Source organism: Orcinus orca, chromosome 20, assembly GCF_937001465.1.
Source record: "Orcinus orca chromosome 20, mOrcOrc1.1, whole genome shotgun sequence".
Lineage (NCBI taxonomy): Eukaryota > Metazoa > Chordata > Mammalia > Artiodactyla > Delphinidae > Orcinus > Orcinus orca.
In genome coordinates this window covers 5,145,492-5,170,138 of record NC_064578.1, presented here as the reverse complement: position 1 = coordinate 5,170,138, position 24,647 = coordinate 5,145,492, and the positions used below count along the sequence as shown (strand labels likewise).

General features: G+C 43.5%; 1 protein-coding gene across 1 annotated transcript in view; it reads left to right on the top strand.

Annotated features, from left to right (window-relative positions):
* CDH13 (cadherin 13) overlaps window positions 1–24,647 on the top strand; it is a 999,893-nt gene that overhangs the window by 849,468 nt on the left and 125,778 nt on the right. Inside the window, exon 8 of the mRNA XM_004280100.4 lies at window positions 5,235–5,375. Within this exon, the coding sequence (XP_004280148.1) occupies window positions 5,235–5,375 (141 nt within the window). The remainder of the gene's footprint in view (window positions 1–5,234; window positions 5,376–24,647) is intronic.

Sequence of the window (24,647 nt, the reverse complement as noted above, 5' to 3'; positions counted from 1 at the left end):
TGTAAAGCATCAAGGGTCCAGTGATTGATTACATGCCATATTTAGTGACATGGCTTGATTCTTTTTTTTTCAAGATGGAATGTTTGCTTTTCAAATCAGTGTGATCAGTGAACCCAGCCCGTGTCTGTGGAGATACACCCGAGGCTTTTTCTTGCAGACACACCATCTTCCTTTTGTTTCTAGGATATATATTAACTGGTAGCAAGTAGACACCCAGGAAGAGATGGCAAATACAGTAGAGATGCATAGCTGCAGAATTCAAACCAGGAGAGCAGCTTGACTCTTAGATATGTCTTACAGATCAGATAGCTTAAAATAACATCACAGCAGTCAATTTCATTCTCCCAGTTTTTACACAGTGCTTCTCTTTGTCAAAATACAGTCCTATCTCCTTGAGCTGGAGTTCCCCAAAGGATAAACCATTCCCTGAGAATAAATGGCTCTGGTTTGGAAATGCCACTGATATGCTCAGACCTTTGAGATATAATTTAGTTCAGGGAAACAGTAATATATCATCATTATCAATGATGAAAGTAAATCACCCAGCTTGCGTGCTGCATACTGGCTCGGTGTTGGGGTCAAAGGCATGGTCCTTGCCCTTGAAAACTTTGTCATCCACTTATGGGAGATAGTAAATGGGCGTTCAAAATAAGACCAAACAGGAAACATAGCCTTCAAATTAGTCCGGGTAGGCTAGGCACTGCAATAAACTTCCCTTAAACCTGAACAACGGCTTGTCTCTTGTTCACGTCTCAGTCTAAAGCAGGTCAGCAAAGGGTCTCTGTGCCATATAGTCATTTGGAGATGCAGGCTTCTTCATCTTTGGGAATAGAAAACACGGAGGATTACGTGGGAGTTTTAGGGGCCAGGTCAGTCCATCACTTCTGCCCACATTCCGCTGGCCAGAAGTGGGCACAGAATTTCCTCTTACAGTCTAGCTGTATGCCCTGCAGTCAAAAGAAATAGGATTGGGTAAACAAGTAACTGTCCTCACCACACTTTCCTCTGATGGCAAGAAACCGAAATTGATTCTGGCTGACTTCAGTGCCAAAAAGAATCTCCTGAATAAACGCCGAGTGTGTTACAGAATCCAGGGGAGAGTTGAAGAGCCAGCACAGGCCCAGATCTCAGAGGCAGAGCTTCCATCTTTCTGGTTAGAGCGGTGCCTTCAGTGTAACTCAGCCAGAAAGGCTCTTTCTATTGGAGTTGATCATACCCATCTCCCCTCTGAGCCTTGAACCAACTGAGAGAAATAAAGCCAAGAATCAGATCGTGCCAAGGAGAGTACGGCTTGGCCTTTAGAGGACAGTGAGCTTCCTGCCCCCTGCTCAGTTCACTCACCAGTGACAGAACAGCTGGATGGCTGACGGTCTCGTCCCCTAAACGGGGTGCATCCCGTATGGGCAGAGAAGAGCACCAGCATGGTAACTGTCCTCCCAGAACATTCAAGAAGGTAAAATCCTGGACTTCCCTGGTGGCACAGTGGTTAAGAATCCGCCTGCCAATGCAGGGAACACAGGTTCGAGCCCTGGTCCGGGAAGATCCCACATGCTGCGGAGCAACTAAGCCCGTGCGCCACAACTACTGAGCCTGCACTCTAGAGCCCACAAGCCACAACTACTGAGCCCACGTGCCACAACTACTGAAGCCCCCAGGCCTAGAGCCCGTGCTCCACAAGAAGAGAAGCCACTGCAATGAGAAGCACACCCACCGTAACAATGAGTAGCCCCCGCTCTCTGCAACTAGAGAAAGCTGGCGGGCAGCAACGAAGACCCAACACAGCCAAAAATAAATAAAATGAGTAAATAAATTTATTTAAAAAAACAAAAAAAAAGAAGATAAAACCCTTCAATGGGGCAATGGGAGAGGCAAGAGGGTTTGCCCTACGTTCTGTCTCCGTGATGCCTGGTTTCACATTTCATATTCCCGGAATCCGATTGTCCCACCTGGGGTTAGGGAGTTAACTGTGACTTGCTCAACTATTGTGAGGGAGACAAACATGCACGTGGCCACCAGGGCCTATTCCTCTACATCAATGTTTCTTCCCAGACGATGGGCAGCTGTGGGCTGCCTAGGACCCTTGTCCAGCAGAATAACAAAGGCAGAGTGACCTCTGGGCGGTGCAGGAATGCGCATGTGTATGTATATTTCAAGTACGAGGGATTTAGGGGCAGACTTCCTAGAAAAGGCTCAGCTGGAGTGGGAGGCAGGTCAGAGGTGAGTGGAAGGTTTTCCAGTTGTGTAAGAGCAAGGGGGCTCATACATATGCAATTTTCTCTAAGTCTTCCACATTTCAGAGGAGGTGCTTCTATCATTGGCTGCTTGGTTTTTATTACTTTTGTCATTGTGAAAGCAATTATGTTTATTATAGAAAAATCCCCAAATACTCATAGGCCAGTGGACTTCTTATCTTCGAGTTGCTTTTCAAAGTGGAAATCTGGAAACAATTCAAACAAATGACCATCCAGTAGGGAATGAGTGAATAAATTATGCTGGTCTGGAAACAACTCAAACAAATGACCATCCAGTAGGGAATGAGTGAATAAATTATGCTGGTCTGGAAACAACTCAAACAAATGACCATCCAGTAGGGAATGATTGAATAAATTATGCTGGTCTGGAAACAGTTCAAACAAATGACCATCCAGTAGGGAATGATTGAATAAATTATGCTGGTCTGGAAACAACTCAAACAAATGACCATCCAATAGGGAATGATTGAATAAATTATGCTGAATCCATACAGTGGGCTGTTATACAGCTGTTGAAATGAATAGGCAGATCTATAAGCAGAGGTGAAAGTGATATGGTAAGACGGATTGTACAGCGGTGTGAATGCTATCATTTGTTTAAATATGTGTATCTAAAATGTGTGTGTGTGTGTGTGATGTGTAGGACAAAGGAGGGAGACACCAGGCTACTAACAACATTACCTCTTGGAGATGGGGTTGGGGGTGGGTAGAGAGGAATGCTCATTTTCCACTTTAGAAATGACTGTATCGTTTCTATTTTCCTTACAATAATTGGATATTCTCTGACAATACAAACATATTCTTTGGTAGCCTTAAGTTTGGCAGAAAATTGAGACTTTGGAACATCTCATCTCAAACCTTGCAATATATCTAGTTCATAGTCTAATTGATTTTCCACTAGGTTTTAATCAATCGAGTTCCCATTGCAATCATAAAGTTTTATTTATATGAGGAGACAGGAGTTGGCTGGTTCATTTTTTTTAATTATTTATAAAATTTGTTAAACTACAGGAGAGTTAAGCCAACGTGTCATTCGTTTGTGCCAGCGAAAGAATTTGTATATACCTCTGCTTAGCTCTGACTCTATTTTGTTACAGTTATATGTGAACATGCCTGTCATCAACCATAAACATCTCTGAACCCCTTAAAGAAAAGGACCCTCTTCCCATCCCTATATCCCCAACACCATATTTAGACTCGATGTTCAATAACTTCCAACTAAAGGAATGCATGAACTAATGAAAGAAAAAATTATAATAACTCTCTTTGGTCAAAAAAAATATTTCTGCAGAGGGGAAAATTTTAAAAGGAAAAACAATGTATTCGTGAAATTATTGGAATACTCTTGTGAAGAGCCTATTGTGATACTCTAGTGTGATACAATCGCTCTTACACTTTCTTGCAAATAACCAGATAATTGATCATAGCATTCGTTGCAATATTAGTCAGAATTCCCTTGTTGCTTCTCACAGAACATCTCAGTTAAATGTCTTAAGGAAAGGAGAAATTCATTAGCTCATAGAACTCACAAATCTGAGGGGTAAATTCTGGCTTCAAGAATGACTATTAAAGAGCTCAAGTTAGATTAAAAGAACTCCATCCCTTCCTCTCAGTTCTGTGTTGTCTTCTTTCTCAGGCTGCCTTTCTCTGTGTGGTTGCAAATGGCCACCACCAGCTCCAGATTTTGGTCCTACCACCTTCAAGTCCAACAGAAAGAGGAGTTCTTTTGCCTACAAGTTCTAAAGAAATATGTCCTGGAACTGAGTTTCAATCCCAGGTGGCCTAACTTGGGTTATGTGCCTATCACATGGCAATGGGAATGGGAGGCCCTGATTGTACAAGCCTGAGCTACATGACCATCCCTAGTCCAGGGATAGAGTCAACCCTACCTGAACTCCACGTGTACTAAGAGTGTGGAAGCGATGATACCCTCAAAGGAAGTATAGCATCAGTACCAGAGGAGGATGGGATGGATGCTTGGGAAGGCGAGGCAGCACATATCCAATAGAGTTAGCGCTTGAAGCTACCCTGGGGTGTGTGTCCACAGCTACCTTCACTGCAAGTTGGAGAAGGGCAAGTGCTATGAGAAATTTACATCCTTGTTCAACAGCCATTATAGAATCATGCTCATCCCCCAGTGTGTTTCATGGGGCAAGGTCAGCTGTTCTTTAATGACAAGCCATGCCTGGGGTCATAAACTAAACATCCTGATAGGAATGATAGGAAAATCGGTAAGATCTTCTTGAAAGCAATGTTGAAATATCAATAAATACTCTTAAAATGTTCATACTCTTTAGCCTAATAATTCCACTTCCTGGAATCTATCTTTTTGGTTTTTTTGCGATACACGGGCCTCTCACTGTTGTGGCCTCCCCCGTTGTGGAGCACAGGCTCCGGACGCGCAGGCTCAACGGCCATGGCTCACAGGCCCAGCCACTCCACAGCATGTGGGATCTTCCCGGACCGGGGCACGAACCCGTGTCCCCTGCATCGGCAGGCAGACTCTCAACCACTGCGTCACCAGGGAAGCCCTAAAGTTTTTTTTTTAAGTTAAAATACATTGAGAGCTTCCTGAATAAAGATGTTCATTGCAGTGTTATTTAAAATTGTCAAAATTTTAAGAAGACTAGAAATAACCTCAAGTCCTAATAATTGAAGAAATAAATTATAAATTATGCATATGATTAATTTTATGCAACCCTTAAAATAATACCAAGGAATTATGGTGGTAAATGATATTGCATGAGGGAAATGATATTAAGTTTCCATCCCCACAGCCAACTCTAGTCTATGAATGGTGACTGTCTTGCCTTGGAGAGATTCCAAAGACACATTTATGCACAACAGGTAAGAGTGCTATGAAAGGCGCCTGCCCTAGATGGAGGGGGGCACACAGCGTCAGCCCGAGCAACATGCATGTCCCCTATCCCGAGTGATAACCCAGATCTAAATGTCATCCTCTGTTGTGCTTTTGCTTTGTAGACTCTGGAAAATCCCAAGTATGAATTGATCATTGAGGCTCAAGATATGGCTGGACTGGATGTTGGATTAACAGGCACGGCCACAGCGACAATCATGATCGATGACAAAAACGATCACTCGCCTAAATTCACCAAGAAAGAGGTAAACCCCTGTTGAATGCCAGCCTTGTTCATGGCCGTGATTGCTGATTAATATTAATTCAGTGTACCACAGCCCTAGCCCGCTCCCTGCTTGGGACATCAAAACCCTCCTTTGTGGAGAGAAGATGGTGTCTTGCTGGAATACTTTTTTACATTTTTATCTTTTTTTTTTTTTTTTGTAAAGCTGAAAATACCAGAGCATTATGAAAACAAAAGCATTGAATCTTGTTGAAGTCCATAAGAAGACAACTTTTAATGCCAAAGTGCCATTTTCGTAGTTTTATTGGTGTTATTTAGCGCTGAATTGTGTGAGTCCTGTTGTGATTTTAGCATAACAATAATGTTTTTCAGCAAGTACAGATTGAGAGGCCGGACGGAAAAGCATCAAGAAGGTAAAGCAGAATTTCTTGGCCATAACAGGGTGGCCCAGGAGCTTATCAATAACAACCAAGTTAGCTTGTCTGGCAGAGACATTACTATTCGCAGCTCCTGTGCTTTTATGAGTGTGGATCGTGCTTGCTGTTTCCCATTTGTTCCAATGGAGCAATGTTTGGGGACAGGCTGAGTATGCAAGATTTCATCCAGCTGCTGAATTTGTATCCAGGCTAGGGAGTCACTGGCACTGTGCATCTGATGGAAATGTGCTGCGGTCATGGTTTCTTTGGGGGTCAGGACCAGAGCCAAGGACTTGACGCCCCTCTTACTGCACAGGAGCGTAGCATCAGTAATGACAGTCCCGTCGTTTGCCAGACCTTTCCTGGACATCCACCACCACCACGGGCTCTCCACCCTCGATCCATTGCCTCATCTGACCGTGTGAGGTTGGATTCGTGAGCCACATTTTCTACCCAGTGAGAGTGCTTATTTTAAGCTCAGAGAATCTAGATCTCCAGGGTTACAGGCAGAGTAAGTGGCAGAAATGGGATGTGAGCACAGCTCCCAGCTGCAGTGCTTTGCTTCCAAGGAAGACGTTGATATTTTCTACCCTCCCGGGCATTCAGAAAAAAGATCCGTGTCTGGATTTGCAGTTGCCCACCCCTCTCTCAAGTGTCTCAGGGCTACCCCAGGTGGCCCTTCTCAGCCCCCTGGCTCCGCAGTGAGCTCTCCACATTAGCAGCCCTACATGACTCATTCACGAGGTGGAAGTCTCCCCCTCTGCCAGTGGTGTCTTGGACACTCAGAATTCTAACCTCAAAACAACGAAGTCCACGTAGCTGACGGTCTATTCTGTTGCTCCCATGACACTGTTTCTATAGCTGCTAACACAGATTGCTTATTAGTCCCATGTTTCTCAAACTGTGTTCCAAGAAATTAGTTCCACAAGTTATTATCATTATAGGGCAGGGGGTGGGGAGAGATTTCAGGGTCAGACAGATATGGAGAACACTGAGATGAATGGTGTGAAAGATTTCTTTTACTGTAGGACTTCTGGGTACCTTTAAAATGCTTTGTGTTTCTCTAAGAGGGGTAGGTGTGGTCTGTAGGGTTTCTCAGACTTATTTGGCCTGGGAATAATTTTTCCTGGTCCATCTCACCATGGCTTATCGAGCTGGTATTCATGGGATATTCATTGGGAGATATTGGTTTATCTGCAGAATTTCCTGCAAACCTCTTTCAAAAGAATAACTCAAGGCACAGTGTAATATTCAATATAGATATAGTAATGAAAATAGAAATTGGATAACCCCAATCTAAAATAAGAAAACCTATTAACGTTACCAGATGGGTGAGATTAATTAGTTATTTCAGTGGAGCCTAAACTAAGCTCAGAATTGTGTACCTAGTTATGGACTAAATACTGTGAGTGAGAGGCTTTTGTTGTTGTTGTTATTAATACCAATGAATTCAAGGAAAAATTTTAACATAGATCTTAAAGTAAGAGACCTTAAGTAATATAATGGAAAATGTATTCGTTTGTGAATGTTGGCAAAAGCACAAAACTCTCTTCAAATGGACATTGGGGGCTTCCCTGGTGGCGCAGTGGTTGAGAATCTGCCTGTCACTGCAGGGGACATGGGTTTGAGCCTTGGTCCGGGAAGATCCCACGTGCCACAGAGCAACTAAGCCTATGCACCACAACTACTGAGCCTGCGAGCCACAACTACTGAAGCCTGCATGCCTAGAGCCCATGCTCCGCAACAAGAGAAGCCACCGCAATGAGAAGCCCGCGCACCACAACAAAGAGTAGCCCCTGCTCACCGCAACTAGAGAAAGCCCGCGCGCAACAATGAAGACCCAAAGCAGCCAAAAATAAATAAATAAATAAATTTATTTTTTAAAAAAATGGACATTGGACAGTGAGCTTGAGATTCCCTCAGGGCAGAGCTGATGTCACAACTCATATGGAGATACAAGTAACAAAACGAGAAAAATGGGTAGCTAGCAAGTACGTCAGATTCTCTCTCTTAGATGTTAGGTATCCCATAGGAGTCTTTGCCAATGTTGGATAAATCAAATTCACAATTAAATTTTCTAGCATGTTCCAGGATGGCTGATGTTCTTTGTCATTGATTCATACATTTTGGACATGTATGAACGCTAGAGGCAGTATAACAGCGATGTGAAGGGCTGGGCTCTGGACCAGAACTGGATTCATATCACACCTACCACACCACGGGATCTGAGCACGTTCACCATCTACATTCTCGTTTTGTCACCTGTTCATGGGGCTGATGCTAAAGCCCACCTCATTGGGCTCTTGTGAATGTCAAATGAGCGGAGTGGTGAAGAGCCCTAGTGCTTGTCACCTCATGTTCTCTGGCGTGTTGGCGATGGGGATATGGTGGGCGTTGAGAAGGCGGTAGTGAGGACAGTCATGACGAGGGTAGTGGGACAAAGGCAGCGGCGAGGAAGGTGGTGAGGAAGACGGCTGCGGTGAGCAAGATGATTACATGATGCTGACGATGTTTCTAAAATTCAAAAGGCCAACTGACGTTCTTATCTAAAGGGCCATCTCCCCTCCATGTTGAAAGGCTGCTGTTTTCCTTGAAAGCGATCTATGAACCTGCTCAAGCACTTCAAAATACGTGATTAAGACCCTCAAGTTCCAGGGGAGAAGTAATTCTGGAGGAGAGGTGGTGGAATCTGTGAAACTCATCACTGTGGGCAAAAGCAAAGAAGGCTAAGAGGAACCTGTTAGGCGGAAAAAGAGGACTGATAAGGACTCAGCCCAAAGGTAGTGGTCTTGGGTGTGGAAGTGGTCAAACAGGATGAACTAGGAATAGAGAGGAAACATGGACCCTGTGATCTTAAAGATGAAATAATTTTCAGAGATGAAGGTCAAGGTTCAGTCATCCCAGAATGGAAATGGTGGTCATTTGGGCTTAAAGGTATCTAGGAACCTGTCCAAGAAGATGTTGCCTTATGTAAGTTTCTGCATGTATTAGGACATTTCTTAGGAAATTCATGAAAGTATATGGTTATTATCTCTTTTTAAAATTCTATTTTACATGGTCTTCCATCTCCAGAGAGGTGCATTTTTTGATCTGTTTAAAAGAGGGGTTTCAGTTGGCCACAAATAACAGACAGGAAATAATGCTCTGTTAAATGGGTTAGAGGTATAGTTTCTCTCACATAGAAGTCCGTAGGTAGACAGTCCCAGGCCAGTATGGTGAGACCATTATATTGTCAGTTTACCGTATTCCTCTTATCTTTCTTCTCTGCCTTCCCCAAAGCTGCCTCGTGGTACAATAGGGTCACCGCGGTGCCAGCCATCATGTGCATGTAACAGGTAGAAAGAAGCAGGAAATGAGAAGGGCAGAGGAGGGCCTGCCACCTAAGTAAACGTCATTTAAAGAGATTTCCCCAGAAAGTCAAATGACTTACATCTCCTTAGCCTTCCTGATCTGTGAGGGTGACTGAGAAAAACTCCAGCTATCTTTAGTTGGCAGGTTGCAGCCCTTGGTAATATAGGGGTTGTTACTAAGGAAGGAGATATTTTAAAGGGCGTTTTAAACAGCACATTCTTAGTGCAAACTAAGATCATTTGTTCCCCTTGTGTTTATTCACACTGACCGTAAGCTTGCTGAGAAGCAAAGCCCACACCTCTCTTATTCTCTGTTGCATTCCCAGTTGGCACTCAATAATTCACTCTCTGCCAAATGTTTCCTGAAGGTGATTTTAACTGGAGAACAGTTTCACTGGATATGATGAACCAAGTACTTTAAATTGTTACTGACACATGAAATCAATTTTTAGTCATTGATTTTCATGAAAATTTGGGTTAGAAGCACTAGTCTCCCTATGGAGAGTCTTCCGTGAGTTTTCCTAATAGCTTTCACACGTGGCTTTAACTGTTAGTTTATGCTTACATGTTAGTTGTGACTCTTCTAGATTAGGTATTTGGAAATGATTTTAGGAAATCTAGTTAAACTTTCCAAACCCAGAGTTTGGATTATAGTTGAGAATCTCAGTCCCATTTAGAGCAAAATGACTTGTCCATTTCTCTCTCTAAAGTTGCTTTTTTTTTTTTTTTTTTTAAGAAAAACACGTGATTTGTACTTATAGCATAGCAGATGCTCAACACATACTGACTGAATAACTCATTTTCACATAAACCCCAGGTCATGAGGATTAACAGACTTGCTATTAATTTTAAAAGAATGTGTTTGCAAATGATTATACGGTTTTTAAATGAGTTTTCATTCATTTATTCAATCAGTTGATTTTCAGATTTTAATTAAAATGGCAATTGGTAATGAAGACTGAATAACAGGATTTTTTTTTTGGCTATTTGATGAATTCTTTCTAAAGTAAATGTTTCAGTCTTCAAGCTATAACATTACAATACATGTAATAAAACTGGCATAAATCTTAAAAGGCCCTGTCTTCCTGGAAGATGAGAGATGGGTAAATGCTCTGATTTTCATAAAGGGGTGAAGATAAATGGTGTGAGCCGGAAGCCGGCTAGGTGAAACTGAGCCACCAGCAGATATTTGCATTAAGTTATCAAGGGGGTGCTGGGGTCCAGTCTCCAACTCCTAAAAGTCTTCAAGGACCTTAATGCTTTAGGAGTCTTATTTTTCTTTGGACTATGAGCTTTCATAATAAAAATATTTTCTTAATTAACTGCCTAATTTGCCCTATAATACTTTTTCTCTTACATGTTTGACTGAAAACTCTATGGTCTCTTCTTTATATAATAATTATGCAAAACCATTTTCTATAGAAAGAGAGCAAAAAGACTAGTCTTTCCTATAGCAGGGTTGATAGAAATTTGCTCTGTATTATTGAGGGTTTAGAAACATTTTTTTCACCTTTACTACATTATTTCATTGTTGGAAAACTCATGTAAATTTTGAGAATTGTGGTTAAATTTAAGGAAATCTCTATCAAGTTTCTGTCATATATATATGTTTTATATATGTACGTATGTATACATATATATATGAGCTCTGCAGTTTCAAATGTTCTTGTATAAAGACTAATCTTTAAATTGACGACACTTGTTATTTATGTCACCCACATCGTTGTTTTGAAACATATTAAGCGTTTTATATTGTCTTTATTGATGTTGGTATTGCAGGTAAATCACAAGAAATTTAAATCTTTACCGATGTGTTCATTATGACTCACTTCTCTTCATTAGTAAGTTTATCAATCAGGAACTATTTTATTTCTTACATCAGAAATTTACTTTTTCCTCTTAATGAAATATCTGATGCAAGATGGTGTCAGGATAACATTTGTTTTATTCCTTAACTTTATCATTTTTGCTTTCTGTAAACCAATAAGAGTAGAAAAGGATGACTTTAAATCAGTCTAGGGTTGAATTAAGTTCATCGAGTTTCAGTCTTACATGAGGGCTATCGTGGTTTCCCTTACTCCTGGGTACAGCCTTTCTGGGGCCCCAGCTGAAAGATGGGTATTTTTACAAGGGCCCTTCCGCCTTGGACACCCTGAATTTCAGTGGTCTTGTCATCCCCATGAGACTGCTGAAAGCTCTGCTCAGCTTCCTGGTCTCTTAGCAGCACTTTCTTCTGCTCAGATTCTTAGCCTTTTGTCCCTGTGCCTTTATAATTTAGAAACTGCGTTAAGGATAAAAGTTCCATAAAGTATTGGCTTCACTTCAGTAAACTTCCCTTCTCAACAGGATCCTGGATTCTCAAGTTCTGGCTGTCTTCATAGCTCTGTAGTGCTTTCAAATAGGTGGGGGTTTTGTGTGACATCTGTATTCTTGAGCTATCCTAGATTTGAGGGATGGTCTAGAAGAAGCTTGCCCCACTTACCATAAACAAAGAAAAATACGGATTAGCTTTTTAACCTGGATTACTAGGGAAAAGCAGTAGATATTGTGTATATGGAATTCACTGTAGCACAAAACATCACAATATTTTCATTAAAAACATGGATTGAAGAAATATAATTAGTTTTGACAGTAACCACCCCCTCTCATACCATTTGCTTCAAAATCAACTCATTTTAGTAAAAAGACTAAAAATGTTGTGTCTCCTCCTTGATATTGATAATCAAGAAATGGCTAACCCCGAGGGAATTGAACTGCATCATTAGAGGCAGACTTTGCTTTCCCGTTCCTTCGCTCTTGAGTTGACATGAGTATTGGGAGTTTTCTGAACTCTTTTGGATCTCTTCATTTGTTTTTGGTAGTTTGATGGCCCCAGGTATAAAGCTCATACATGTACCTTTCTGTGCCAAAGGTCTAACTGAAGTGAATGTATTTATCCACTCCTCCAGGATTCCATGCAATATATTTGAGTGCTTTAAATGAAACTCTCCGTAAGAGTTTATTTCCCTTAGGAGAGCCCTTTAAATTCAGAGGTGCCTGTGTCTAAACACTGACCACATAATTATATATGCTGCTTGCTCAATAGAGATTAATCCAGAAAACCAACCACATACTTCCTAGAAGATCGAACCCATTTCAATTATCTGACACAAGTGACTTTTCTGGAGGGTGGAGTCCAAACATACACTATTGGGATCTTTATCCCGTGCTTTGGCTGGTGGATGGAGGTATCCCAATATGTACAGAAAGGGAATATTTGGAGAGAATAGAGCAGTGTGATTTCAGTGCACGGATACCACCAATTCTCAACTGTGCAAATGGTCACATCCCTCCAGATTATATCACTTCCTGGTCCATCTTCGTCCAGGCCAACATCTTGTCCAAGGACTCCAGGAGCCATCTATTGCAAATTGCATTCCCAGCTTCCCATCATATAATTGAAGAAGGGTTGGCTGCAAAAGAGCCAACACCCACGTTCCCCATTTATCTTCACTTGGAAGGGGTGAGTTCATTGCTTTCTTTGCACCAAGGTCGTAGAAAAACACGAAATCATCAACTAAATCTCCTAGTGTTCAAATTTCAGAGGTAGTTGAAACAGCAGGTCTACAGCTGGATTTCTCGACTAAAAGAGAGTGAAGTGAAACATTTGTTCAAATGTAAGCAGTGCTCTATAAATAGAAGCCATCATCCAAACAAGAGTCTTCCCGCTAAGGAAAAGGGTAGTGTGTGCTTTCCCAGACTTAATTGTTCAAAGACAGCAGGGTGAGAAATCTTGCATTGTCGAAAATGCACGTATCGCTTATGCACTGCGTTTGTGATGTCGAAACATCTGGATTTGTTAAAGTGAAAAACTGTAATCTACCTTGTGGCTGGTTCTTCAAGCCTCTTGTAGAGGTAGACCAGATAGCCAGATGATTTATTGCATTAATTGCTCTTTCATAATTATACTCATGATGCATTGATCCCTATCATCTCTGTGTGAACCTCTATGCAGATTCTGTGCCTTGGCTAAACCTCTGGTTATGCTCAGAGGGTCAGCAGCAACTCAGTGACAATGAAAGCAATTTTTTACTACCACTGGCGGAGTCTCACCACTGAGCCTGTCTCCCAACATCGTTTAGATGCTTTGATATTTAGGGACAGGTTCTTTTCATCACTGCCTCTAGGACTCAGCACAGGGGCAACATCAAAAGTTTAACTAGAGATGAAATTATTATTCATGCAGTAAATCGTTTTTACCACCTGTGGTGTCTCAGCTTCTAATATACTATTAAATATTATTGCAGTTCCATATTATATACAGTGTTGCCTGCACACCATCATATGTCATTACATAATATTCTGTTATGTATTCTTTTCTAATATGTATACATCCTAGTTTGCACTTATTTTATTCTAATAATATATAATATTCACCTTCTAATGTGCCATACAATTAAGTTATTTATTTGCTTATTCTCAGTCTCCCCAAATTAGAATGTAAGCTCCACGCAAAAAGGAACTTTGTCTCTTTTGTTCCCTGCTCTGGCCCCAGCACCCAGCTTTGGAACATAACCAAATGATGTGCAAATGAGTGAATAAATTATAAATGTTTGACAATAAGCAACAGAGGCCATCGAAAAGTTAGAGAGTGATGTTGCTGAAAGGGGTTTTAGAAAGAACCTCAACCAACCCTCTGGTTTTAGAGCCGAGGGAGGCTGCTCAAGGCTGATTGCAGATCCCAGGCCAGCCTCATTGTGGCACAAAATACTGCTGCCAGTGAAAAACCAAGGCCCTCCTGTAGCACAAAGTCATGAGGGATCCTAAGGTTTATCATTTTTCTGTGGCGCAGAGAGCCGAGAGGGTTGGAGTTAAATTCCTTTCCAGAAGGGAATAAACGAATCTGCATAACTGCAGAGAGCCCTAAATCTACTTCCCTACCAGTCAAGTAAAAAAAAGAAAGAAAACTCAACGTTAATAAATTATACATAAAGGAATCATTAGAGTGGAGACAGACTTGACTTTGCCTGCAAACTTAAAAACAAGAAAGAAAATATTCCACAGCCCCAGAGTTCTGTGTGGGTTCATTCTTCTAAGTGGGATTAAACAAAATAATCCAGAATTGATTTAATATATTCATTTGTTTCCGAACTAAAATCTGTTTTAGTAACAGGCTGAATATAGTTTTCCCAGTATAGGCAGCATTTTATTTTGCTGTCAACCTGCCCAGATCTGAGAAGACAGGAATTTATGAGAAGTATCTTCTTCAAGAAGCCTGTCTTAACTGAATGTACCTATTGCATATCGTAACATTACACTGTTGCCTTCCAAAGTGCATTCATTCATGCATTCACTGACTCACCAGCCCATCCATCAGAAGTGTATTCCATGATTCCTCTTTGCCAGGGACTGTGTTAGGCTGGGATGCAGTGTGGTGAGCACAACATCCCAGACTAACAAACATGGTCCCTGACCTCAGGAAGTTACGGTCTAAAGTGGGGACAACTGACCAGCAAAGCAAATAGCTACATATGGTCCCTAGCGACAAGATGGAATCACCGTACATGGACACATTGTGTACACACGCCATGACACTCACTGAGGAGGTGACATTTACAGTGACTGTGCTAGTGTCCTAGGGCTGCTGTAACAAAATATCACACACTGTGTGGCTTGAACAGCATTCATTTGCTCACAGTTCTGGAGGCCAGAAGTCCAAGATCAAAGTATCCGCAGGGTGGTTCCTTCTGCGGGAGCATTTGCTCATGCCCGTTTCTTACGTTTCCAGTGGTTTGCTTGCAGTCTGTGGCGCTCATAGGCTTGTAGATGCGTCACCCGTCTGCCCTCATCTTCACACGGCCTTCTCCCTGTGTGCGTGTCTGTGCATAATTTTCCCATTTTTATAAGAATGCTAGTCATATTGGATTGGAGCCCACCCTGCGACCTCATTTTAACTTGGTCACCTCTGTTTCCAAAGAAGGTCATATTCTGAGATACTGCCAGTTAGGACTCCACCAGATCTTTTTGGGGAGACAAAATTCAGCCCATGCCAGTGAGACGTGGGAGTATGCAGAGGGTCCGTGTGAAGACATGGAGGCTGGGAAGAGCATGTCTTGCTTGAGGAACTGAGAGCTGTTCAGTGTGGCTGGAGCAGCCTGAGAGACGGCGGGGAATGCGAGACTGGGCCCAGTCATGCAGGCAAGGCAAGGAGGCGGTTCACCGGAAGTGCAGGGGGAAGACATTGGCGGACACAGTAAAGGGTAGACCTTCCAAGACTTGGCGCCCCCATGCTGCTCAGGAATACCATTGTTCCTATGGTCAGAGACTGCTGGCAATGATGCCACCAGTCACACACGACCCACCACCTATATCCTTCACAGAACTGGAAATAACAACAGCAGGGAACCAGCATTAGTGGACATTTACACAGTTGTTTTTAAGCTTATGAAGCCCTTCCACACTCCACATGCTCTCTCCCACCTAAAACCTGGACAACCCAGTGAAAAGGGTCTCGTTCTCACCCCCATGCAGAGAAGAAAGCTGAGGCTAAGCGGGCTGATTCCTCCCCAGATCACTGGGGAACTAGAGGTTGAGATTCTGAACTTTGCACCTCCTTTTTCCTTGCAAATTCAAAGAGGTGTCTTCTCTTAGCAGGTGTTCCATCAGTAATAGCAAATATGTAATGAGCTTTTATCAAAGGCAAGACTGGCCATTCTGTCAGAAGTTCTGTCTGTCCAGCACTCCTGGACCTGCTCCTTCATCCTCTGTATCATTAAACAAACATCCAGAAGCCAGTGCAAACATCTGAAAGCACTTGCTTTGGGCCAGGCAGTGTCCAAGAGGCTTACATACATTCCACTGTTCACTCCTGCTGCCAACCCTGAGACTCTCATTGTCATACCCATTTCATGGGTGTGGAGACTGAGGCTCAGAGAGCTGAAGAACTTGCCCGGAGTCTAGGCCCCATGCTCTCAACCCTGCACTAAGCTGCTTCTGCACCATGCCGGCATTAACGACTCGCCAGCGCAGTGTCTGTAGACCCCATTCTCAGAGCACATCTGCCAACTTCAGCCACAGCTGTTATGTTCCTATTCCGTGGTCTTGCCCTTCGGGTCAGCTCTCCAGCATTCCTTGGCAGGGCTTTTCCTCAGAGAACACCCATCTGGTTTTTCCATTTACACTTGGGCACCAGGGACTGCTGAAGATGCAGGGCTTATAACCTCTAATCTCAGTTCTGCCTGAACTTTTCCAGCATCACCTCATCACCTCCTGCCTCCCTGTTGCCACACCTGCCTCTCTGTTCAAATCAGGACAGTGTTTAATGCAAGCCCTAGGTACAACTACAACACACACACACACACACACACGCACACTTCTCCCCTGGGCTCACCAGGATGAGTGTAAGCTACTCTTTCTCCCTCCACCATTTCTTCAAATTAAAAAAAAGGGGAGAGATCTTTTATTTTATTTATTTTTTTAATATATATATATTTTTAATTTATTTTATTTATTTATTTTTGGCTGTGTTTGGTCTTTGTTGCCATGCGCGGGCTTTCTCTAGTTGCAACGAGCAGGGGCTACTCTTCATTGCAGTGTGCGGGCTCCTCATTGCCGTGGCTTCTCTTGTTGCAGAGCGCGGGCTCTAGGCACACGGGTTCAGTAGTTGTGGTGCATGGGCTCAGTAGCTGTGGCTCGTGGGCTCTAGAGCGCAGACTCCGTAGTTGTGGCGCACGGGCTTAGTTGCTCTGCGGCATGTGGGATCTTCCCGGACCAGGGCTCGAACCCGTGTCCCCTGCATTGGCAGGCAGATTCTTAGCCACTGTGCCAGCAGAGAAGCCCAGGAGAGATCTTCTAATTGCCAGTGAATTTGATTAGTAGTCTTGTGTCTTTATTTTGATAGGTCTAGTGGGCAAATATAACAATCATTTCTTACAAGCAAAGAATAAATGAAAAATGTTTTCATCCAGAAAGCCAATTTTTTTAAGCTAACAGTGATTAAGTGCTTATCTATGGGAGGTACTAAGTGCTTTAGGCATCTTAACTCATCTAATTCTCATAGCAGCCCTAGGACATAAGTACTCTTATTATCCCCATCCCCAAACAGATGATGAAACTGAGTCATGGGAATGTTAGAAACACGCCCACGCTTATAGTATGCTGGGGCAGGGATGCCACCTCCAGGCGCCTGGTTCCAGAGCACAGGTCTCCACCATTACGCTAGACTCGCTTTCTGAGATTTTACACGTTGTTCTAGTTCTGTGGGATTCAGACGTGAAAGAAGCCAGGCCCCCGACACGCTGGCCTTTTGTTAGTTTCTCAACAGCCAAATCAAATAACCTATGTTGGATGCAGCAACGTTGTTGGGAAGATATTGACAGTTCCACTTTATATGCCTTCACGTGCATATCTAATTCAGAATCTTCCGGTATCGCTGTCAGTGGCTTATAACGGTACACTAATTATTAGATATCTCGATTGAAATCCAGGTTTTACTCACTGGAGAATTCGGGCAAAGGCCTATAAAGCAAGAAAAACGTTGGTTCGTTACCTGGGGTCTTTTTTATTCTAGTCTGCTATCTCCGATAACGATTTTTAAATCTTTTAAATTTATAACTTTCGTTACTGCAGTTTCTCGAACCTTAATGAAATAATGTGCTTCCTCAAGTTCACAGATCTTTTGTGCATTTGATATACTTGTTCCGAGTTAGCAGGGTTGAAAGTGGCCTCAGCTTTCTTTCATGCCCTCACCGCGTGCTTAGCTAACAGAGGCAGCGAGCTGCAGGCTGGAGACTTAAAGAAGATGGGCAAGCCCTTGTCTTCTTGTGGCTTAGTAGGGAGGACAGATATTAAAGGAGTGCAAGAGGGGTGCCTCCCACAGATGAATTCAGAGAGCTTTGGGAACATGACCTAAGGAAAACAGACCTGGTCGGAGATTTGCAAAGGAGAGGTCGTAAAGTAATTTGTCATCCCCTTAAGTCTTGGCTTTGCTAAGAGAAGTGATGCAGGTGGTGCTAGGATAGCTCCTTCTGAGCAAAGCATGCAGCTTATGTAAATGCCCTGAGGCATGCACGTGGCCTTTGAGGGGCTGAAAGAAGGAGCTGGGGCGAGCCTGTACTGTGTACGCACAAGGGTGGGTGAGAGAGGTGGCCCACCCTGTGTGAGTCTGCTCCCCCACTAACAGACTTCAGGAAGCCATGCACTTCCCTTAAGGTCCCTCAGGTCTCCCAGTCAGAATTAACTGGCTCTCTTTCACCAGCGTTTTGTTCCTGCCTCAATCACAGCATTCTTCCCAGCATGCGTTGGGTCAGCATTATAGGTATCCATTTCTTCCTTCTCCAGACTGGAGCTCCCTGAGGGCAGACACAGCTTCATTTGTCACCTTCTTCCCCTTCAGTCACAGAACAGTGTACACAGAGGAAGCGCAAAGAATATTTGTTGCGTTACATCAAATCCAACAAACAGCACTCTTGCCCGGCAGCTCTGCAAATAGAAGCAGATGCCTTTGCTAATCGCCCCTAGATGCTTGGTTTAACACAGGTTCAATTCAGAGCTGTAAATCTATGTATCAGAGCCAGAAGCAGTTAGCTGTCTGGTTTGTAATAGCCAAGCACTGGCCTCCCACATGATGGGCTCAGAGGAAAGCCTCAACAAACCCCAGCGAAATGAACTGACCGCTTATAGCAGCCTTGTATAGAAATGGTCAGAATATCTTTTCCTTCAGCTCTGGGAAGTTGAAAACACAAATCAATTTGACTTAAGACTGAGACTAGAGGCTCAGTCTTCCTCAAGAAAATCTGCTTTTAATTTCTCAGAGTTAAAGATCATTTGCTTGTACTCATTTTGTTGTTGAAAGCAGAAACTCACTTTGAACCAGCATAAGCAAATCCTGGAATGCATTGGTCCTCATGCCTGGGGAACGCATTGGTCCTCATGCCTGGGGAATGCATTGGTCCTCATCCCTGGGGAACGCATTGGTCCTCATGCCTGGGGAACGCATTGGTCCTCATGCCTGGGGAACGCATTGGTCCTCATCCCTGGGGACCATTGGTCCTCATCCCTGGGGAAGGCATTGAAGGGCTTTCTCACCTCAGATGTGGCTGCCTCCAGGGCTCGGACAGCATCATCAGAATGTTCTCTATGTGTCACTCCATCTCTCAGCTCTGCTTGTCTCTCTGTAATGGCTTTATTCTCTGGTAGTCTCTCTCCTCATGGCAGGTGACATGGCCTCTGGTGACCATAAGCCTATGTCCCCATGGCTTATGTACAAAGGAAGACATGCACACCCTCTTGCCCAGAACCAAACAGTAATCTCACAGAAAGGCTTTGACTGGTTGTACTGGGTCACAGGGTCACTCAGACCAGACACTGAGTGCCAGGGAATGATGAAATGATTGGCCCACCCAAGGTCACATTCCCATTTCTGAGGAAGAAAAGTGAGGCCTGTGGTTGACAGCACCAGTGTGACCCCAAGGCATGGGGTAGGATGGTTCCCTGAAAAAGGGGATGTGCACAGATCGAAGCTACATTTTCCGTCTACCCAGAACCTGTTTGAAAGAGAATGAGCTTAGCCTGGTGATCACAAGCAGGGCTGCACCAGGCCGCCTTGCACTGGCTTTGCGAAGGTTGACTGAGTCCATCTCTTTTCCCAATTTTGTGTGCTTGACATCACGTTGGTAGCTTGAATCAGCCGTGGTGGGGACACAAGCTACAAATCAGGGCTTTTTTTTTTCCCCTGAGGAGTCAGTTGTTAAGCATTTACCAGCACACCGCTGTGTATAAGTTAATAATGTTTCCCCACCTAAATATAAATAAAATTGTGTGTGTATGTATATGTGTGTGTGTATGCGTGTATGAGTGTGTATGTGTCTGTGGTGTGTATGTGTGTATGTGGGGGGGGTGTATGTATGTTTACGTGTGAGTGTGTATGTGGGTGTCTGTGTGTCTATGTGTGTGTGTGATGAGTCCCTTGTGTTCCCTTCCAAGATCCACGGTCCCGGGAGGGGCTTAATTCTTCCAGATTGGTTTATTGGCTTCTGCGTTCTGAAGCCCCCATGCACATGTTTAAAGAATGGCGCATTCACACCCTGACCACTGCGAGAGGCCCTCACTATGTATTTTTTGCAGATTCATTCTCTCCATCTCCCTCCAACCCCACCCCACATGCCACTGACTGACTAACAGGGTCTGTTACCTGGTTTCACAGTTATGGGGCCGTCTACTTCCTCTGCCCGTCCTGGGATTTGGTATTTACCTCTCAGACCTGTAGAAAATATGATTTTTTTTATCTTTACAATTTCTGCCACTCATATTCTCCCCCCTTTTTGCTTCAGAACAGTGAGGGGTGTCATCCACTAGTACTGAGCTGGACCACCGCTGGCCCACGGTCCCAGGGGGAGGGGACGGCTCAGCCGCTGGTACCTGGGGAGAGTCGAGTGCATCTGCGCCCTGTGCTTTGTGAGGGCAGGTCTGGAGCTTTCTCCAGGAGGCACCTCAGCCCAAGGGCCTGTGAATCTGAAGGCAAAGTCAGCCTGCGCTTGTGGGTGAGCCGTGGGGTAGCAGGAGACAAACACGAATGAGTGAGGTGGCGCAGAAAATGTAGCATCTCAAAGCCAGGTGAGAGGAGGGCCTTTCCCTCAGAGCAGCTCTGCCCAGCTGAAATGACAGGGAACGCGGTTGCTTCTTATTCCGGGGCTTTTAAATTACTTTCGCTGGCGTTACCACGTGGCTGCTTCACGTTCTTCATCTTTGTAACTGTTTTGAGGCCAGACTTGATGCCAGAGGCCCAAGGAGTACAGGGAAACCATCAGCCATCTGGACATGTTAAGACACGGAGCCGCCCTGGCGACTTCCTGTGAATAATGCGGTTATAATTGTGTTGCTGGAATATTGTGAGGGATAAATACCAGGATGAGGAATCTGAAAGTGCTTGGGATGTAGTTGACACTCAGGTGTTCCATGAGTATTAATTAAGCACCTCCTATGAGCCAGGCACTGTGATCAGGGAAATTTAAAGGTGAGTGAGTCAATAGATGATTTTTGAATGCAAGTCATAAACATGGTTTCCTAACCTGGGTGGGAGTGGAGGGGTCTTCCATTCTTTCTGTTTAACTCATAACACCCCTTTTGCTACTTGCTTGGCGGCTGACCTCAACCTCTCTGATCTCTCTTTTGTCCCATCTCTCTTTCTCAGCAGTTGGCTTTGTCCCGTTTCCAATTCGAAATAGGTCCCGTCGGAGGAGGCGGCAGAGCCATGCTCAAGAGTAGACCCTTCATCCAGACACTATCAAAAACCTTTAAAACCTTTCCTATTCATTGGTCCAGTAAATGCACTTCCAGCAATGCAGCCTAACAGAGTAGATGTAGGTCAGCATAGATGTATAAAAACAATTCCCAGGAGCCCTCTGACCTGACGAGTTCCAATTCTAGGCATTGGTTAAAAAGCTTGTTAATTGCAAAACTCCCTGGGGCCTTTATCTTCCTGCATCTGGCCAGTACTCACTGCATAGTCCTGCCTGTGAGGAAAGTGGACATTTTTTTTTTTTTTTTGCCTTTGTCCCATCTCTGTTCTGTCTCCACTGGTAAGCCACACCCTCCCTATACCCCTTATCCATGTGACTTCCTGAGATACAGTCTAGATTCCCACAAACCCGGGGAGAATATCTTACCTATTTGGGCAAAAACTGACCTAAGACAAAAACTAATTGCCCTCAATTCTAAGACTAAACAGCCCCTGCAGTCTGTAGTTTTTAATCTACAAGGTTATGGGCTAAAGTGTGTCATCTGTATCCATTCAGTATTTGATTAGGAGGCAAATGAAATATATTCAAGGTGGTCTGGGGGTTTCCTAGCTGGGCCTGTGTTATCTATGGCCAGTCAATACGACCAGTTTATTTGTACTTCTTTCCCACCTGAAAACTTGAGAAGCTGATTTGTGAAATAAAATTGAAATTGCTTATTCTGTCAAAAAGCTTTCTATGGGCTTAATACCCATTTCTGGAGAAATTTTAATAACACTTCTAGGTTTTTTTGTTTTTTTTTTAAAGCATTGACTAATTTAATCCTCACATGCACAGTGGCATTGGTACTTTTTGTTGGTGGTGGTGGTGGTTTTGTTTTTAATTAATTTATTTATTTTTGCTGTGTTGGGCCTTCGTTTCTGTGCGAGGGCTTTCTCTAGTTGTGGCAAGTGGGGGCCACTCTTCATCGCGGTGCACGGCCTCTCTTGTTGCGGAGCACAGGCTCCAGACATGCAGGCTCAGTAGTTGTGGCTCATGGGCCTAGTTGCTCCGCGGCATGTGGGATCCTCCCAGACCAGGGCTCCAACCCGTGTCCCCTGCATTAGCAGGCAGATTCTCAACCACTGCACCACCAGGGAAGCCCCAACACTTCTAGGTTTTAAAGTCAGCAGGAAACCTACAATCAGGATTGTTGTATTTCCCCAATATCAAGCATAGGGCTCACATGTAATAAGAAATTCAATACTATTTGTTGAATGAGTAAAATTTCATGGCAACTGGTAATTGCTGGTCTATAAAAGTTCTCTTCCTTATGTTTCTACTACTGAGTAAAAATGATTTTTGTATTTGTAACAGGCTAGACTCATTTCAAATGGAAATATTAATCTACAATTGCCCTTGCACACGAAGCACCAAGTTCAAGGCAAAAATAACAAAGCCGGTTAACCGTATGTTTCGACCTGAACAATTTACCTAAATAGAGATTGCCCAAAGAAGTTTTGCCAGCCGTCTGAAAACTTTCTCATAAGATTGAAAAATACATATTTTATAGTCAAGATGCTGCAGAACCCTCCCGGGACTAATTCATATGTGGCCAAGAAAAATTGCATTTTCCCATTTACATTCCAAAGTCTGAACTTTCATTTTATAAATGAATTTTCCCTCCAATTCAGAAACCACTGGCTATATTACAAATTTTAAGGCTACTATTACAGGACCATAATTTTAAAAACCCAGGGTTGTCCAAGGGCTTCAGCAGTGTGCCATCTCTCCACTTTATTAAAATGAACGAACAGATGTACGATTTATTTCTACCAAGCTATCATCTAAATTCATAAGCTATTTCTCATGTGTCTGAAATCCACGTTGAGTTCCCATTTTCTTTTCCTTAGAAAAAAGTTACGGTCCTTCATTTATCACTCTGGGGACATAAACGAGAAGTCTACTCTCCACTTCATTCGCTTTAGACTAATATCCTCGGCACAATTTAAATCCCATCTCTTCAGGGCTATTCAACGCGAGCAAAGCAGTGGAACAACCAGCAACCAATTGGAAAACTCCCCAACCATCTATGTAGAAGATTGACAAGCCGAGTCACATGAGCTGACACTTTAGATGCAGAAGGAAGGGGCTTTGCAACACACCTTGACGCCATTGAGTTAGACAAGGCAGTCTACTAGTCTGCTGACAGTGTCAGTAACCAAAATATATTTTAGCTTCTATCTTTTTTAGCACCCTCAGATCACCCTTATTTCCCATGCACTGCCTGTTGTCCGACTGGCAGCAGGAGGCAGATAACAGATGCATCTCGTGTTAATGGACATTTAGCCAAGCTCGGAAGACTAACGTGTTGATCTCATATCTACTTTAGGTTCCTGCACTGCCATTTTCCTGGCTGTGTGAGCTTAGACATATTACTTAACCTCTCTGAGATCTGCTTTATTTAGGAGTAAAATGGAGATAAATGTACCCACCTTGTAATAAGGGTTAAATAAAGTAGAGCATTTCAATGTCAAGGCCAATAATATGTGGCAAGCATAGTGCCCAGCGTGTGGCTCAGTAAAGGGGCCATTGTGATGATTATAGCATCCCAGAGATGTATTCCTGCCCCCGTAACAGTTGGGCTGAAATTACAGAGCACTCCCTCACCCACTGTCCTCAGTCTTGAGTTTGCCGGCATGGTTCAAGGGAAACTTAAGGAAGGCATTTTGTAGCCAGCAAATGCAATCAATGAGTGTAGGTTGGAAAGGATACAGAATGAAGCCCTCAGGCTATCTGACAAAAGTCTGCTCCCTGAAGAATTCTATTTATGAAATTCTGCCATAACTGGGCAGTAAAACTTACCTGAGTTTCTAGGTTGGCATGGAAATCTGCCCTGCATCCATAAATGCATCTTGGGTTTAGGGCTTTAATAAGATTCTGAGTGGGTTTGTTTGTTTGTTTGTTTCCGTGGCCCCGTTGCCTGGAGAAAAACACCCTGTTAACTTCATTTGCTTGAGCTCTATGACCATGCTGTAATGTCAAACATGGCTTGTCTTTCTCCCATGTAACATTTCGATGGGGGAAAGGTAGCTTCTTCTGGTGTCTGGAAGACCAGCATAAAAATGATGGAGGTCTTTGATTTAGCAGAGACGCAGCTTCACGTGGACAGTGTCAACAGGGCAAGCTCCCCAAAGAGCGGTAACAGAGGGAAGGAAAGAGGAAAGAAAGTCACATCAGGAGGGGCCGGCAAGATGGCTTCTCAGGAGCCACTGGAGTGCCATTTGTTAGTGTTCACACATTAAAATATTGTTGAGGGGAGCCGGCCTTGGTG